Source organism: Ovis canadensis, chromosome 18 (genome assembly GCF_042477335.2).
Source record: "Ovis canadensis isolate MfBH-ARS-UI-01 breed Bighorn chromosome 18, ARS-UI_OviCan_v2, whole genome shotgun sequence".
Lineage (NCBI taxonomy): Eukaryota > Metazoa > Chordata > Mammalia > Artiodactyla > Bovidae > Ovis > Ovis canadensis.
Window position 1 is genome coordinate 72,316,048 of NC_091262.1, and position 15,216 is coordinate 72,331,263.

The 15,216-nt window shown below is 49.7% G+C and overlaps 1 protein-coding gene across 3 annotated transcripts; it reads left to right on the forward strand.

Moving 5' to 3' along the window:
- The first annotated feature begins 8,752 nt into the window (after positions 1-8,752).
- On the forward strand, positions 8,753-14,928 carry LOC138423607 (interferon alpha-inducible protein 27-like protein 1). 3 transcript variants are annotated; one of them, XM_069559696.1, is made up of 7 exons: positions 8,753-8,797; positions 9,212-9,329; positions 10,188-10,337; positions 11,255-11,383; positions 13,208-13,237; positions 14,044-14,205; positions 14,689-14,928. In XM_069559696.1, exons 3-7 carry the CDS (start codon positions 10,214-10,216, stop codon positions 14,769-14,771), a joined length of 528 nt encoding a protein of 175 aa, XP_069415797.1. In that variant the 5' UTR covers positions 8,753-8,797; positions 9,212-9,329; positions 10,188-10,213; the 3' UTR covers positions 14,772-14,928. The 3 variants fall into 3 exon arrangements, with proteins under 3 accessions (XP_069415797.1, XP_069415796.1, XP_069415798.1); XM_069559695.1 differs by lacking the exon at positions 8,753-8,797 and having other exon boundaries at positions 9,169-9,329; XM_069559697.1 differs by lacking the exons at positions 8,753-8,797; positions 13,208-13,237 and having other exon boundaries at positions 9,169-9,329.
- The last annotated feature ends 288 nt before the right edge of the window (positions 14,929-15,216 follow it).

A 15,216-nucleotide genomic window follows, 5' to 3' on the forward strand; every position in this document is an offset into this window, starting at 1 on the left:
GTAGGAATGAGCACCAAGCCAGAACAGGAAGCCATGTCTTTTCCCAGTCCTGCCACTCAGTTTTGACCCTGGGAAGATTGTGTCTCTTCTTTGTGCCTCAGTTTGTTGCTCTTCAGATGGGAACTTGGACCACATGTCTTCAAAGACCTCAGCCAGAGGAGTTAACAGCTTGGCCCTGGGGTCAGTTTGAGCCACTGACCCTCAGTTACCAAGCCCTTTATCCTCAGGCAGTATTGATCCCCTCCCCTCCCCACCCAAGACTCTGGGTCTGGCTGTCTCATGACTCATCAGTAACAGTGTCTGTCTGGCCTGGTGGCCTTTGGAGTGCTTCGGGTGGGAAGAGAATCTGCATTTCTCCAGAGAGCTCTGTCTGTGTTGTCTAGAGCTCAGTCCACTGGCCCCAAGTGAGTTTGCCCAGAACCTGCAAGGACAGACAGGTCTCCCCACCATGGGGCTCCCGAGAGGCCGGTCAATGCAGAACACCCACTTCCTGGGACCCACTGGGTGCCTGGCCCTGGATCCAGTGCCAGGCTCTGTGTGTGTTGACTTGGCACCTGCAACCTGCCTGCCCATGTGGATAAGCCACCGCAGGTTCTGGAACACCTGCTTCGACTTAAACGTGAGTCTCTGAGCCCAACCTGTTGGCTCCAGACTCCAGCCCAGGTCCCCACTCTGGCCTTCACACCTGTCTTCCCTCCTGCTCCTTCCCCACCGGGCTCTCTCCTTACGATGCTGCCTCAGCTCACTGCAGCTTCCAGCTGGCTTCCAGGGCTCCATCCCAGTCTCCTACGGCTGCAGTAGATTGCCGGGGTCCCTCTCAGCCCAGTGTGTGTAACACTGGACAAGCCTGACTCCACACTGGGTCTGTTCCTTCCGCTCTAACCTTTGTTCTCTGTGCCTGTGCTTAGACACGCTGGCTTGCACCTTTGTAAAAGAACGTTTCCTGTAGCCTGAAATACACAGGACAGCCCATTCTCAAGGCTCTGACTCTTAATGATAGAATACTTCTTTAAAAAGCTGCAGAACAGAGAATAACATTTGTTTAGTTGGAGGTTTATAGGAACATTGTGACCAGACCTATGGGAATAGTACCAAGAACAAAGGCCCCAAAAGATTGCAAGAATCAGCCACATCCCCTCCGCTTTTAGAATAAAGGAAGCCTGAATTCTAACTCTGGGAAGATGATTTTTTGGAACACTTGACTGCCATCTTCTCAGTCTGTTGGTTTTCTGAATAAAGTTTCTTTTCATTGCCCCAGCAACCTGTCTCTCAATTTATTGACCCGTCATGTGGCAAGTAATATGAGCTTAGACTCCAAACAGGTGCAGTGTTGGTGGGCAGTTGGAGGAAAGCACAGATATAATGCCATTAAGAGACCTGTGGTCAAGGACAGGAATGAGCACGTTCCAGTGCCCTTCAAAGTACCTGTACAGTTCATCTCACTGAGAGCTGGAATTTATTATCCCTCCCTGAAGCCGGGCTGGCCTTCTGGAGGAAAACGAACACAGAGACCTAATGGAGGAGTCAGTTCTTTTTTCCCAGACAAGGTTCAGGAATGAGCCCAGCTAAGATTCACAAAGCCAGCCCGCTGCTGACTGCAGGTGTAGGAGGGAGCCCAGCTGAGACCAGGAAAGCCACATGCCTAAACTCCTGAATTGATGCTTCTAAACTGCGGCATTGGAGAAGACTCTTGAGAGTCCCTTGGACTGCAAGGAGATCCAACCAGTTCATCCTAAAGGAGATCAGTCCTGGGTATCCATTGGAAGGACTAATGTTGAAGCTGAAACTCCAATACTTTGGCCACCTGATGTGAAGAGCTGACTCATTTGAAAAGACCCTGATGCTGAGAAAGATTGGGGTCAGGAGGAGAAGGGGACGACAGAGATGAGATGGTTGGATGGTATCTCTGACTCTATGGACATGGGTTTGGGTGGACTCCAGGAGTTGGTGATGGACAGGGAGGCCTGGTGTGCTGCGGTCCATGGAGTTGCAAAGAGTTGGACATGACTGAGTGACTGAACTGAAAACTACTGACCCAGTGAATCACAAACTAAATAAATATTTGGGGCAGGGGGGCATTTGTTACCCACCAATAACTAACTGATAACATGAAACAATGTGTGTAATCCATTGAGAGATTTAAGCTTTATGACGTGGAGGACAGAGAAGGCAGACATTAATTGTAATTGTAGTTATCTGGGAAGACTGCTTGGAGTAGGTGTTGCTTTATTTAAGGCCTACGTAGTTGTAAGTCATAGAATCTTGGTTATAACTGGCTGTGAGTTCAAGGGAATTTACTGGCTTGCCGAACTGAACAATAAAAAGGTCATTTGGCTTCAGGCCAAGTGTGAATTAGCAGCTCAACACTGAATCCAAGGGGCTGTTTTATCCTATCCCTCCTCTTTGTGTTACCCAGTGAAAGATCGTGTGCCCAAGGCACAGTGAGCTTAAACAAACTAAAATGGAGTTTGGGGATTATGGCATGACCATGCAAGGGGAATGGGTGGCTCGTGCCCAGAAAAACCCCAAACTCCACATAGGGTTTCAGCAAAGCAGTTCTAAAAGCCAAGTGAGGGAAGACATCCCTGAGCATGTGATTGGCTCTTGTACAGTTCTCAGATTGGTTTATGGTGAGGTAATAGGGCAGTTAACATTATCAGTCCTTAGGTACCAGTAGGTCTATAGGCTACATGTGCGTGGTCATCAAGTAATTAATCTCTTCCATTTGGTGGTGGATTTCAGCAGCTGAAAACCTCAGGAAATATGCACGAGATATTATTGTGTACTTCAGAGAGGAACTTCTGTTGTTGTTTGGTCATTAACCACGTCCAATTCTTTGGACATGAACTGTAGCCCACCAGTCTCCTCTGTCCATGGGATTTCCCAGGCAAGAATACTGGAGGGGGTTGCCACTTCCTTCTTCAGGGGATCTTCTCGACTCAGGGGTCGAACCAGCCTCTCCTGCACTGGGAGGTGGATTATTCGCCATGAGCCACCAGGAAAGCACTCGGAGAGGGACTAAGGGGGAGGGGTGTGTCCCTGGGAAGCCCCATAGAGTCCTGCTGGGTTACGTCTGCTTTCTGAGGTATCAGCTCCATCCTTTAGCTGCCACACTCCTGGTTTAATAGAGGCCTGTTTGCATGCTCTGGAGGTTATCTGCTTCTTTATTCTGGTCTTCCCCCTAAAAGGTATTTTTTCATGAACCTTCTGCTGATAAGCAAGGAAACTTCCTTCCCAAATATCTCTGGTAAATGTTCCTGTAATATCCTAAACGGAATCATCTCTTTATTCCTAAACCAGTTATTTTAGCCCAAAGGATGGGATACGATGATTGGTTTCACTCATTCTGGGCTCACATTTGGAGGCTGGCAGGAGCGCTCAGGCCTCTGACAAGCCCAGGGTCAGGGCAGGGAATCTAGTACCTGAAAGAGAAGTAAGTTCCCGTTTCAAAGAGAACAGGAACACAGGACACTTGTGTGGCCAAAGACAGTGGCTGTACCCTACAGACAAGACGCGGCTTTTCCTCTGTCAAAGGGCCGGTCCTTGTGGGAAAACTGGAGCAGCCTCCTCACCAGGCTTGTGTGTCTGTCTCTACCTTTTTAAATACTCCCTACCTCTTCAGTGAATAGGGAAGAGCGTTATGGATTGGAAGGTAGGCCATCAGCAGAATTCTGTCTTTTTATTTTATGTCTATTTTTAATCATCTTTATTGGAGTGCAGTTGTTTTAGTCCAACTCTTTGCAACCCCATGGACTGCAGCGCGCCAGGCTTCCCTGTTCATCACCAACTCCAGGAACTTGCTCAAATTCATGGCCATCAAGCTGGTGGTAGTTTCTGCTGCGCAGAAAATGAATCAGCCGTACATACACATACATCTCCTTCCTTTCGGACTTCCCTCCCGCTTAGGTCACCACAGAGCGTTAAGTGGAGCTCTCTGTGTCATACAGTCGGTTTTCATTAGTTATCTATTTTATACATAGTATCAGTGTTACCCAGGCCAAGCTTGTTTTGCTCACCTGGGACAGGTCAATAAATTGGAGATGAGGTGTTGAGGCAAGAATACAATTTTATTCTGAAAGCTAGCAGACCTAGGAAATGGCAGACGAATGTCTCAAAATAATCATCAAATGGGTCTGGATGCCAATTTTTTTACAGAACATAGAGGTGGGGGGCAAGGTGAGGATGTAAAATGAAAAGGCCATTAATCTTGCAAATATCTCCTGGATGATCCGTTTTGGGGAGGGCACATGCTAATTCATTCTTTCTTGCAGCTATTCATTCACAGGTGGACAGGGTCTTGTTGTCTTCCTGACCAAAGGCACTTAGGTTTTATGTTCAGGCAGAAGAGCAGGGTTTCCTGCAGCAGGACATTGAGTATGGATACTATCCTGTCAGTGAACAGAAGCAATGGGAAGCAAAAGTTAGAGACAGAGACAACAGATACAAGATTTTCTTCTTCCCTGTAACATCAATAGTGTATATGTGTCAATCTCAGCGTCCCAATGCCTCTACCACCCCTTGTCTTTTCACTTTAAATTTTACAAAATGGGATTGCATTGTTTGCTAATGAAAACTGACATTTTACTGCAAATGAATTATCAAAGTTGCAGCATTTTGATAATGGGGGAGGCTGTGCATGTGGCTTGGGGCAAGGGATATAGGAGAAACCTCTGTTATGAACCTCAGTTTTGTTCAGAACCTAAAACAGCTCTAGGAAATAAGGTCTATTAAAAGTTACCTAGTAAAAATTCACCTAATAATATATTCATTCTAATAATAAATTCACACCTGAGAAATATTAATCATTGATAAATGCATTCTGCTCTTAACAATCTAAATGACTCCAGACTAGGCTAAAGTTAATTTGGACCCAACAACCATCCTCTCGAATTATCGCTGTTCCTGACTCCTGTTTCCAGAAATAAGTGCTGCTGCAATTGATAAGTACTTTCAATGCCCTTTTAAAGTGACTTCTGGGACTTCCCTGGTGGTCTAGGGGTTAATTCTCCCTGCTTCCACTGCAGAAGGAGCAGGTTCATTTTCTGGTTAGGGAACAGATCCTGCTTGCAGCAAGGTGTGACCAAAAAAAATTTTTTTAAGTAAATATAAAGCAACTTCTCTCGATGGAGGATAGGTAGATAAGTAGAAGGACGAGAGATAGATAATTTCAGAGAAAACACTTAATGTAATCCTCTTATACGCCTTCTCACTGATAGAGTTCTGTTTTGACTCACACATATTGTACAGCTGGCCTTTTCCTGTTCTCCAGGTCTTTCCTGTTATTTTCAGCTGCTGCTTGGCATTCCATGATAATCATATACCATGTCGTATTTACCCTTTTATCTATTTTACCAATATTTGTGTAGCTGGATCTTAAAAAAACAAAAAAACAAAAAACGCACACACAACTTTCCTGCTTTGGAAGAATCTCAACAGAAACTTCAAAGCTGAAAGCAGTGGGAGACAGGGACCCCCCCACTTCTGAGAGAGCTGCTGGCCCTGCCTCTTTGGGCCAACAATTCTGTGACTATCAGCCCTTGGTACCCATATCCAGTCTGTCTAAGAGAGGGCTTGGGATTGATTGGAAAAGATGCTTTAAAAAGAAGTCCTTCAACCAAGGTGTGCTGAGTGCTGTGACACAGGGCTTAACGAGTCAGAGCCATCGTCCTTGTGGAGATTTGATGGGGGCCTGGAGCATGCCTGAGCTTTTTTTGGTCCTGTTCTTGGAACCCCTGGGATAGGCAGTATAAGAAATTTTGAGACCTGTGATTGTTGGGTCCATCCAGGGCTGATCGTCCACAGTGAGTGGGCAGTGGAGGAGAGACTGGGCTGTTGGAGTTCGGCTGTATGAGGAAGGCTGCATGTTCCTGAGGGTCACACAGAGGCTTGGAGAGGCGATGGGGCATGAGCCGTCTTCAAAAGACTCAGCCAAGAGGGTGCTCACCTCGTTATGGAGACCCAGGAAGAAATGGATGCAGCAGGGGCAGGAGGCAGGGAAAGAAAAAGGATCCAGAGAATTCAGGTAAAGAACACAATGAGAGGGCCCCATGCAGAGTCAGCCAAGACTCATCAGCTCGTCTGTGAAATGCGGATAGTAGTATCTCTTCACGGGGTGGTTGTGAAGATGAAAACGCTTAATACCTGAATGCACAGTGCTTGGCCCAGAATAAGAGTCTGGCCCAGAAGTGTCCCTTTGTAGGAGCACTCTGCTGATGCTGTGTCAATCTGTCTTTGACACCCTCTGGTGGGAGACATTCAAACTCCCAGCTGTTTGTAGGCTTTTGGACCCTGCTGCCCTCTGGGTTCACTTACCCACAAGGTCCTTGACAAGGGGAAGCTTCCCTGGGCTGGATATCTCTGCCTCTGTTCTCCACCACCACCCTCCAGCCGTGCACCTGTCCTGGGCTCCCATCCACTTCTGGGTGGTGCTGGCAACAGTTCTCTTCCAGCTCTGCCTGTCTGGTTCCACATTTGGTCCATGGGAAATTGTAAGGAGCTCTAAAGGGGCAGCTCCCCCTACCCACCCACCTTCAGACTAGTCCCCTTCCTTTCTCAGGAAGGCCTGCTCACCAGTTTCCTGCCTTTAGCCTTTGTAGACCCAAGTAAGACACGTGTCGTTGCTTCCCTCAAATTTCAAGGGAGTCTCGTCAAGCTTTCCAAGGGGGTCCCACTGAGGTCCAGCCGGGAGAACCACTTGCCCTCCTGTCACCCTTGGGACTTGGAGGAAAGCACTGGCCACCAAGCCTCTCTAGTTCTCTCTTTCTCCTTCTCCCTTTCCTCTCCAATCTCAACTCCTTAACTCATTATTCTATTTCTTTGAAAACTAGTTTTCTCATTTCTTAGCATAGTGTTCCATCAGAAGTTACAAGGTCAAGGCTCTTGGCATGTGATTGACACATTCCCTGTCTTTGAACCCCAACTGAAACAGCAATGGACATTCAATCAATTCCAAGAAAATTATGCATTTAATATTCATATGTGTTAAAAATATAAATCCATGCATGGCAATCCGTGCATGTGTGCTCAGTGTCTGACTTTTTGACCCCTATGGACTGTAGCCCCCCAGGCTACTCTGTCCATGGAATCTTCCATGCCAGGGACCAGCCTCAGCAGAGTCCAGGGATAACCTCAGGATGGATGATGCTGGCGAATGAATGAATGACATGGGGAGACCAAGCTTCAGTATGCGAGGCCCCTAACTTTATTTTCAAAAGGAACTTTTATGCCTTGACTTGTACATAGAGGGAAATGAAAGATGCAAGGTCATACAGAGTCAGCCCAAACACTCCAGCAGTTTTGCCCTTATCGAACTCAGGATTTTTTTCTGCATACCTTTCCCATAAACAATGTTGTGTACATTATCTTCTGGCCTTGGAGGCCTGTGGACATTTTATGACCTTCTTTTGATAAAGGCTGCTCAACCAGAAAACTTATTTTTCCCTGAAGTGTTTTTTCTTTATATTTCTAATCTATGTCAGCCTCAGAAAGTATTAAACAGAGTTCCATTCTCCCGGAGCAAAGGTGCAGTGAGTTACAACAAAGAAAGAACCAATTAGCTCAAAGGTCTGATGTGGTTAATTCCAAGGCTACTACTTGTTTTTCTTACATTCCAACTATGTTAACTAATGCACTCCCAGGTGCACAATGGATAAGGGATATGGGAACTTGGCAGCAAGCATTGGCTCAACAGTGAAATCCTACACCAGCACTATTCTAATAGTTTTTAACGCTTCGAAAGGCTCTATATTTTTAGAATGTTTTAGGCTTTCCATGCCTCTCACAGTTGGGGGCTGTGAACAATCACATGCATAGCTGCAAGAGTCTGGATAAACCTGCCAAGCAAGCTCAAGAGCCCTCAGAGGGGTTTGAATTGAAACACTCCTATCATGTCCAGGAGACTTATTAACTAAAGCCCTAAGTTAACTTTTTCCAGAAAAAGGTGGTCGGGGATAGCCCCTGTTAATGTCAGAAGAGTTGGTGAAAGACATAAAATAGTAAGACAGACAGATTCTGGTTTTGGGGTAGATGCTCGAGCAGATCCAGGGGGACCCCTCGAGTCCTGACTCGCCTTGCATGTCAAGTCTCTTCCGTATGACCTTGTCATGGGTGGGATTGGCCCAGGGAGTCCCTCAAGTCCTGAGGCCTTGCTTATCAGGTCTCCTTTGCATGACCTTGTCATGGGTGGGATCTCCTGTGCTGGCTCCTGGCACTTCCAGGCAAGAATACTAGAGCAGGTTGCCATTTCCTCCTCCAGGGGATCTTTACAACCCAGGAATGAAACCTGTGTCTCTTGCACCTCCTGCGTTGGCAGTAGGATTCTTTACCACTAGTGCCACCTGGGGCTAATCAACCCTAAACTCTCAAGGGTGACTACCTGTGAGAAGGTAGAGAAAGGAGGAACATGAGAAGGGATTCTCAGGTCACATAAATTGTATCTGTAACATTATGAAGTCCTGATTCAGGGGTGGGTGAAGAAGTGTTTGTTTATTATCTATAGCTTTTTGGATGCCTGAAAGTATTTGATATTCTGTAATATTTCATATTATATATTTGAATTTTAAGAATAAGGTGAAAAAGAGGAGAGCAATTGTCTACAACTCTTTTAACAATTTGTAATAAAGGCAGCAGAGAAATTAAATGGCACTTGGCAAGATCTTGGGAGCAGGAAGTGGTTAGAAAGTTGATCTGTGTAGTAACAGTTGGTCCTTTGGGGGAGGTGTTTTCAAACAAAAGTTCATGGGCCCTAGGCATAGGGAGGCCAAACAAACCCAAACTTTGGAGTTTGAAGCAGAGAAAGGTATATGGCAGGGCAGTACAAGGAGAGCGAGTGGCTTGTGCCCCCAAAACTTAAACTCCCTGAACAGTTTAGTGAAGTATTTTTAAAGGTCAGGTGAGGGAGGGGTGGCCAGGGTATATGATCAGCTCCTACACAATTCTCTGATTCACTGATGGGGATCAACCCTTAGGCACCAGTAAGTCTGGGGGCTACGAGCGCAGGATCATCCAGTAGTTAATTTCTTCCATTTGGTGATGGTTTTAGCGTTTGAAAAATTCAGGAAATTAGCATTAGCTACTATTATCTCAGAACTTCAGAGAAGAGCTAAAGCAGAGGACAGGGGGAGGGATGTCCAGGAAGCGAGAAAACCAGGTGTGACTTTCGTTTTCTGAGAAAATGAAAGCTATCTCATTGGCTGCCTGCATCCCTTGGGAGGTATTCCTCTGTCATCGGCAGAGCTGCTGTAAACATCCTGCTTCAGATCTTCCCTGAACTCAGCGAAGCTCGAGATAACCAGGTCAGGTCCACGTCTTCAGAAAGTCTGCTCCCCTGGGTAAGACAGGGAGGGGTGGGCAGGGGCTGCTCCTTCCTGCGGCCCCCACCCTCGGGGAGCTGGTGGGCTCGGTGACTGTAGGGGAGACCCCTGTGGATGCACTGGGAGAATTGTCTCCTGTTCCTCATCTGGGCGGCTGCAGTCAGCGAAGCTGGGTCTCCAGAGGGAAGGGACTTAAACCTCCACCCGTCCCTGGGCTCTCGGACTCGGGGAGCAGTGGGCCTCGTTCGTGCCCGAGTGACCCTCAAGGCTTGAGACTGGGTGGGGGTGAGATGGGCTGGCGAAGAGACAAGCAATAGGAGGAAGCAAATCAGAGCCACTCCAAGCCCATGCTTTGGAAGCCCCGAGACCTGTATCAATTACCGTGTACTTTGCCAAGCAAAGCTGTGTGACCGTGGATGAGTCCCTTACCCTCTCTGTGCCAGGGTTTTCTCATCATAACATGGGGATGATAATTTCATTCTTCTCGTTGAGTTAGTGAGGAGAGGGCATGAGAACAAGAACTTGACCAACTTGACCCATGGCATATGCCTTAAAAATGTGATTGGCTCTGATTTCCTATATCTGGCACCTTTTAAATGGCTCCATGGAGGTTTAAGGGCTTTCTAGAAACGTGAGTTTGGGGAGGAGGGAAGCAGACCGCCTCAGGAAGTAAAAGCTCCTTCCACCTCCCCCATCTGCCTTCCCCTCACTCTGTCACCCCAATACCGTGTCATTGGGCCCTTTCCAAGCCTGCATTCTCTGCAAGCTCAGAGCAGCCTCTCTACGCGCTGGAGCCCCTTGAGATTTTTCAGGGCAGTGGGCATGTCCCCAGTTCTGGTGTCCCTATCCCCCATCCAGGCTCCACTCTTTTGGCAGGTTTGGTGCTTGTCTGTTTTGGTGCCATGGAATTCACCAAGGTTGCCCTCTTAGCCTCTAACCTGGCTTCCAAGATACTGTCTGCAGGGAGCCTGGCCAAAGTGGGCGGGGCGGCCTCCAGCAGCATCTTGGCAGGACTTCCTTCACTGGGTGAGTGCTCCTGCTAGGGGCTGGTGGGGGGCCTGGTGTGAGGGCGCCAGGGAGCCCACAGGGTCCTGCTCTAGGAGCCTTGGGCAGAGAGCGTGGCATCACCCTCAGCCAGTCTCCCTCCCCTGTCCTTCCCCTCAGGCATCTGCTCTGGCTTTCTCTCTGAGAAGGGCCACAGGGAGGCAGGACTCTGACATGCGGGACATGGGGGAGATGGAGTGGTGGTACCGGGGATCTGGGTCCCTTGCCTCTCCTGTCTAGACTAAAGGACCCTGCGGCTGGGACCCATTCTCTGGCTCTCATTTCCCTAGGGATACACCCCTAGAATTCAACTCCTTTATGTTTTTACCCCAGTGACCAGCCAGCTTTTTGTAAGTTTGTCCTGGTAGATTTCAAATCCAGAGCTTTGATTTGAACAAAATTCTTCCACTCAGGTCCCTTTCCTTCTTGCAAGCCCCATCTTTGGTTTTATTAAATTAGTCTCGCTTTTTATCTTGCCTTTTGCCTGCAATTCCCCCTCCCCAAGTCAACCTTTCTAGTATGTTGAACGTGCATCTGTTTTTCATCTATATTTTTGCAAAATAGGTGTTGTTTTTTGTTTGCACGCGTTTTAATTTACGTATAGGAGAGTGTGTGCAATATCTCAATGTATTGGTATTCCCCACCCCCACCCCACCCTGAGAACTTTTTTTGAGATCCATCAGGGTCGATAGGTGAGCCTGTGTCCCTGGCTTCCAATTGCTACACAAAGTGCTCCCGTGCATATCCGCCATCATTCACTTTTCTGTGCCCTGTGGTGGACCCCTAGGATCACTCCACCTCTGCCAGTGCAAATAGTACAAGATGGAAGTGGGGGCGGGACAGGGCTGCCTGACCTCTGACCTCGGACTCCTGCCCATTTACCCTCCGTTCTTTCTCAGGGCTCACTCTGCCATCCAGCACTGCCCTGGCGGGGGCCACGTCTACCCTGGGATCCTTGGTGGGGACGCTGAAAGGCTCCTTCCTGCTCGGATCCCCCGCTGCGGCCCTGAGCACTTTGCCAGTAGGAGGTAACTAGCCCTGGGTGATACAGACCCCTCCTTGGACTCCCACTCAGCACGGGAGTGGGACAAGAAAGTGAGGACCTTGGCCACAGCTGGTAATCCTTCCTTATGATCAGAAATAAGAGGACGCCTCAGCGTATGAGAAGCAATTCACAAGATGAAATAATCAGAACAACTATATTTTATCGAACACTGTGATATCCTAAGTTTAGCACTTGACATTTGGCAACTCATTTAATTCTCATAACAACCCCAGAGGAAGATGATATGACCTCTTATTTACAAGGGAAGGAACCGTTGTCCAAGGGCCCTGGGCTGGGAGCTGGGGTGGGCGGCTGCATCCGAGTCTGGGACAGGAAGTAGAACAGAAATGCAGGGGCCCAGGCCTGGGAGGAAGCCTCGGGGCAGGGGAGGTTCTGAAAAGCCCTGAAGGTCCAGGCCCCTCTCCCTGAGGGTGACCACTGGGTGAGCCCAGCAGACAGGCCATCAGAGACATAGCACCCTCTCCCCTGGACTATCTGTGCTTCGGGGCCCAGGCACGCCACGCGGCCAGCCAGCTTGTCATCCTCTCTCCTCCCTAACAGTAACACTGAGCCTCAAACACTCTAATTGGCTCTCCATTCTTGAGTCTCCAGTTCCATACCCCAGCCAGGTGGCTCACTGGTCACTTGTTGTTTAATCGCTCGGTCACGTCAGACTCTTTTGCAATCCCATGGCCTGGGGCCCACCACGCTCCTCTGTCCATGTGATTTTCCAGGCAAGAATATGCAAGTGGGTTGCCATTTCTTCTCCAAGGTATCTGTCCCACCCGGGGATCAAACCCACATCTCCTGCATTGGCAGGCAGATTCCTTACCACTGACCCACCAGGGAAGCCCTGCTGGTCACATAGGGTTTGATTTTCATACCTTCTTTACCTCCTTAACTGCCACCCCAAAGCTCTCTTCTTGGGAGGCTGGCTGAGCTCACTCCTGCACACCTTGCTGTGTTTAGAACTCCTGCTCCCCGCTGGCCCCAAAGATCGCAGTCTTGGCTTCCATGGCTGCCGTGGGCTAAGACCTCTGCCAGGGAGTTCCAGGAACTCTAGTTTCAGGGAACCATGGTTCCGTGCTGTGACTGGCTCCAGCCACAGGAAAGCAAGGATGGTTCCAATTGGGAGAGTCTGGGGCAGCCTTCCAGAGGAGGAGGCAACAGGTGTGGCCTTGAAGAATCAGGAGCATTCAACGCATTACAGCACTGTTCTCAAGTAGCACGCGAGCATTCAACAGTGTTTGCCCAGATTTCAGTCAGGTCCTGCAAAATGAAACATGTCTCTCTAAGTGAGGATTGACTGCTATCTGAATAGCTTTCTCTGGATGGTAGGAGAAGGTCATATAATGCCTCTGGCTGCCACACTCATGGACTTCCCTGGTGGCTCAGCTGGTAAAGAATCTGCTTGCAGCGCAGAACTGGCTTCAATTCCTGGGTCAGAAAATTCCCTGGAGAAGGGAATGGCTACCCACTCCAGTATTCTTGCCTAGAGATTTCCATGGACAGAGGAGCCTGGCAGGCTACAGCCCATGGGGTTTCAAAGAGTCGGACACAACCGAGTGACTCACATTTTCACTCCACACTCATAAAATACTGACCCTCTTTCGGGTGAACTAACATCAGGGCCCAGAGAGCCACTTCTTAGGAAATCCCAGTTCTCTGGGTGAAGCAGCCAGGCTCCTTCCTTCCTGTGTCTCCCAGGCTGGGGCAGCCCCCTCTGTGTAGGTGGACTGTGGGCTCAGGGAGTGGAGGGGTGGTGGCCAGTGTAGGTCAACTCACAGAATGTTCTTTTGGTTTCCAGCCAAGGCTGCTGCAGTTGTGGTGGGCGGAGGTGAGTCTCTGCCAGGCCAGGCTCGCCCTTGTCTGTCCCCAGGCCCTGGGACTTGGGGAGCAACTGGCCTTGTACCTGCCCCAGCCTGCCCCAGGCCTCCTGTCCATGGTGGGGGAGGAGGCGCTGGAATGAGAAATGAGACATTTCCATGGAAACTCTTGTGGAGGTAGCCCCAACGGGGGCCCAGGTTTCTTGCAGACCCTTTACCGTGTGACCTTGGATGTGGCTTTGAAATCCTCTGAGCTCAGCTTTCCTCGTGAAGAACACGCCAAGACTGCGTTCAGGGTCACCGTGAGGATTATGTAGGATGACACATATGCACAGTTTGGACACATGAGATGCACTGAGGAGAAGCCCAATGGTTCTGGCTTCCAAGGGCTCTGCAGTGATGCCACGGAGGCCCAGTGTCGGGACTCAAGTGGGGCTCAGAATGTGTTCCTTGCTTTATGCTGGGCCCTCAGTAAGATTTGCTTAAAAATTTCCTCAACAAAGACAAGAAGCTTGCAAATGTCCCCCTCCCCCTCCCCAGTTCCAGCATCTTACTAAGGCAGAAACTGAGGCCCTTCCCAAGGAAGGTCCTGCTGAGAGCCAGCACCGTTTTCCCGTCGACCCCACAGCCCTTGCCTCTGCTTTCCCCATCAGCTGTGGCTTCCCTGGACTCCTGACTGCTGGCCATGCCTCCTGGAGTCTCTCCCAAGCTCAGACTTAACCTTCTCCAGACTTCCCAAAGCCCCCAGGCTTGATATCATGTGTGTGTTTGGAGGGGGATATCCATTATCCCCTCACCTTATCCTCTCCCTGTTCAGCTTCCACCGTGGTGGCTGTGCCCGTGGTGCTGGGTGCAGTCGGCTTCACCAGTACAGGAATCACCGCCTCCTCCTTAGCAGCCAAGATGATGTCAATATCTGCCATTGCCAATGGGGGCGGAGTTGCTGCTGGCAGCCTGGTGGCCACTCTCCAGTCCGTGGGTAAGTGTCCCCTGGGGGGGTGCTCGTAGGGCTGAGGGAGAAGGACAGGAGCCTCAGTGCCTCTGGCCCTGACCTCAGCCCCAGCGAGCCCCAGTCTTCCTGCTCCTTGGTATTTCCTCCTTGGTCCCTCTCTCTCTCTGGGTTTCTCTGAAGCAGATATAGGAAGGAGGGAAGATGCTCTGGCCTGCAGCTGTTCTGGGATCAGGCTGACTCTGCCCAGAGCAGATTTTCTGGGTTAGCTGGAGCATCTCTGTCCCAGCTGGGGTTCAGCTTTCTTCCCTGGAGTGGGAGGCAGCTCCCAGCTCTTGACTTCATCACTGGAGTTCATGCCTTTGAGTATCTGCCTGCAGCAGCACTCCTGTAAACAGAGATCTTTGGGGGGCTGGGGAAAAAGAGCCTATTTCAGGGTGGGATCTCTGGGCCTGATGGGCCCCCCCCCAAGCCTGCCCACCCCACTCTACTCACCCTCTGCTTCTCCCCCAGGAGCAAGCGGACTCTCCCTGTCATCCAAACTCCTGGTGAGCTTCGCTGGGTCCACCCTCGTGTCCACACTGGTGGGCCTGTAACATCCCCTGTAGCTCCCTCGGCAGAGAAGAGGACCAGGTGGGGCCCTGCCCGCCAGCCTGATGCAGTGAGGGACCCAGTCCTGGGGTGACAAGTGCCAAACGCTGCACCCCCAGAGGAAAATGAGAAATAAAAACAAGTTGTGGAAACAAAACAAAACGAGCTGTGCCGCGCCTCTGGGTCCCTTCCTTCTTGCTGGCCTGAAGTCAGTTGGGGGGAAGGCTCACCACTGTTAGAGTGTCATGGTGTTGGGGTGCCCAGAGTTGGACTGAGTCTAAATGTGAAGACTGGAGGCTCCCCCTGCCTGGCTTAGGGCTGTGTGTGGCCCCAAAGGGTCACCTCCAGTCTGGGTCTGCATTTCCCCTTCTCTCCTGGGGAGTTCATTTAAATAAACTCCAAGGTCTCAGCTAGGGTGGGTGTTAGGCACAGTGCCTATGCAAAGTCAGG

Excerpts from the sequence above, each read along its gene's own strand:
- LOC138423607 (XM_069559696.1), top strand. The coding sequence starts at position 10,214 with ATGGAATTCACCAAGGTTGCCCTCTTAGCCTCTAACCTGGCTTCCAAG. Across the intron at positions 10,338-11,254 it reads GGCAGGACTTCCTTCACTGG|GGCTCACTCTGCCATCCAGC; the intron begins GTGAGTGCTCCT and ends GTTCTTTCTCAG. Across the intron at positions 11,384-13,207 it reads GAGCACTTTGCCAGTAGGAG|CCAAGGCTGCTGCAGTTGTG; the intron begins GTAACTAGCCCT and ends TTTGGTTTCCAG.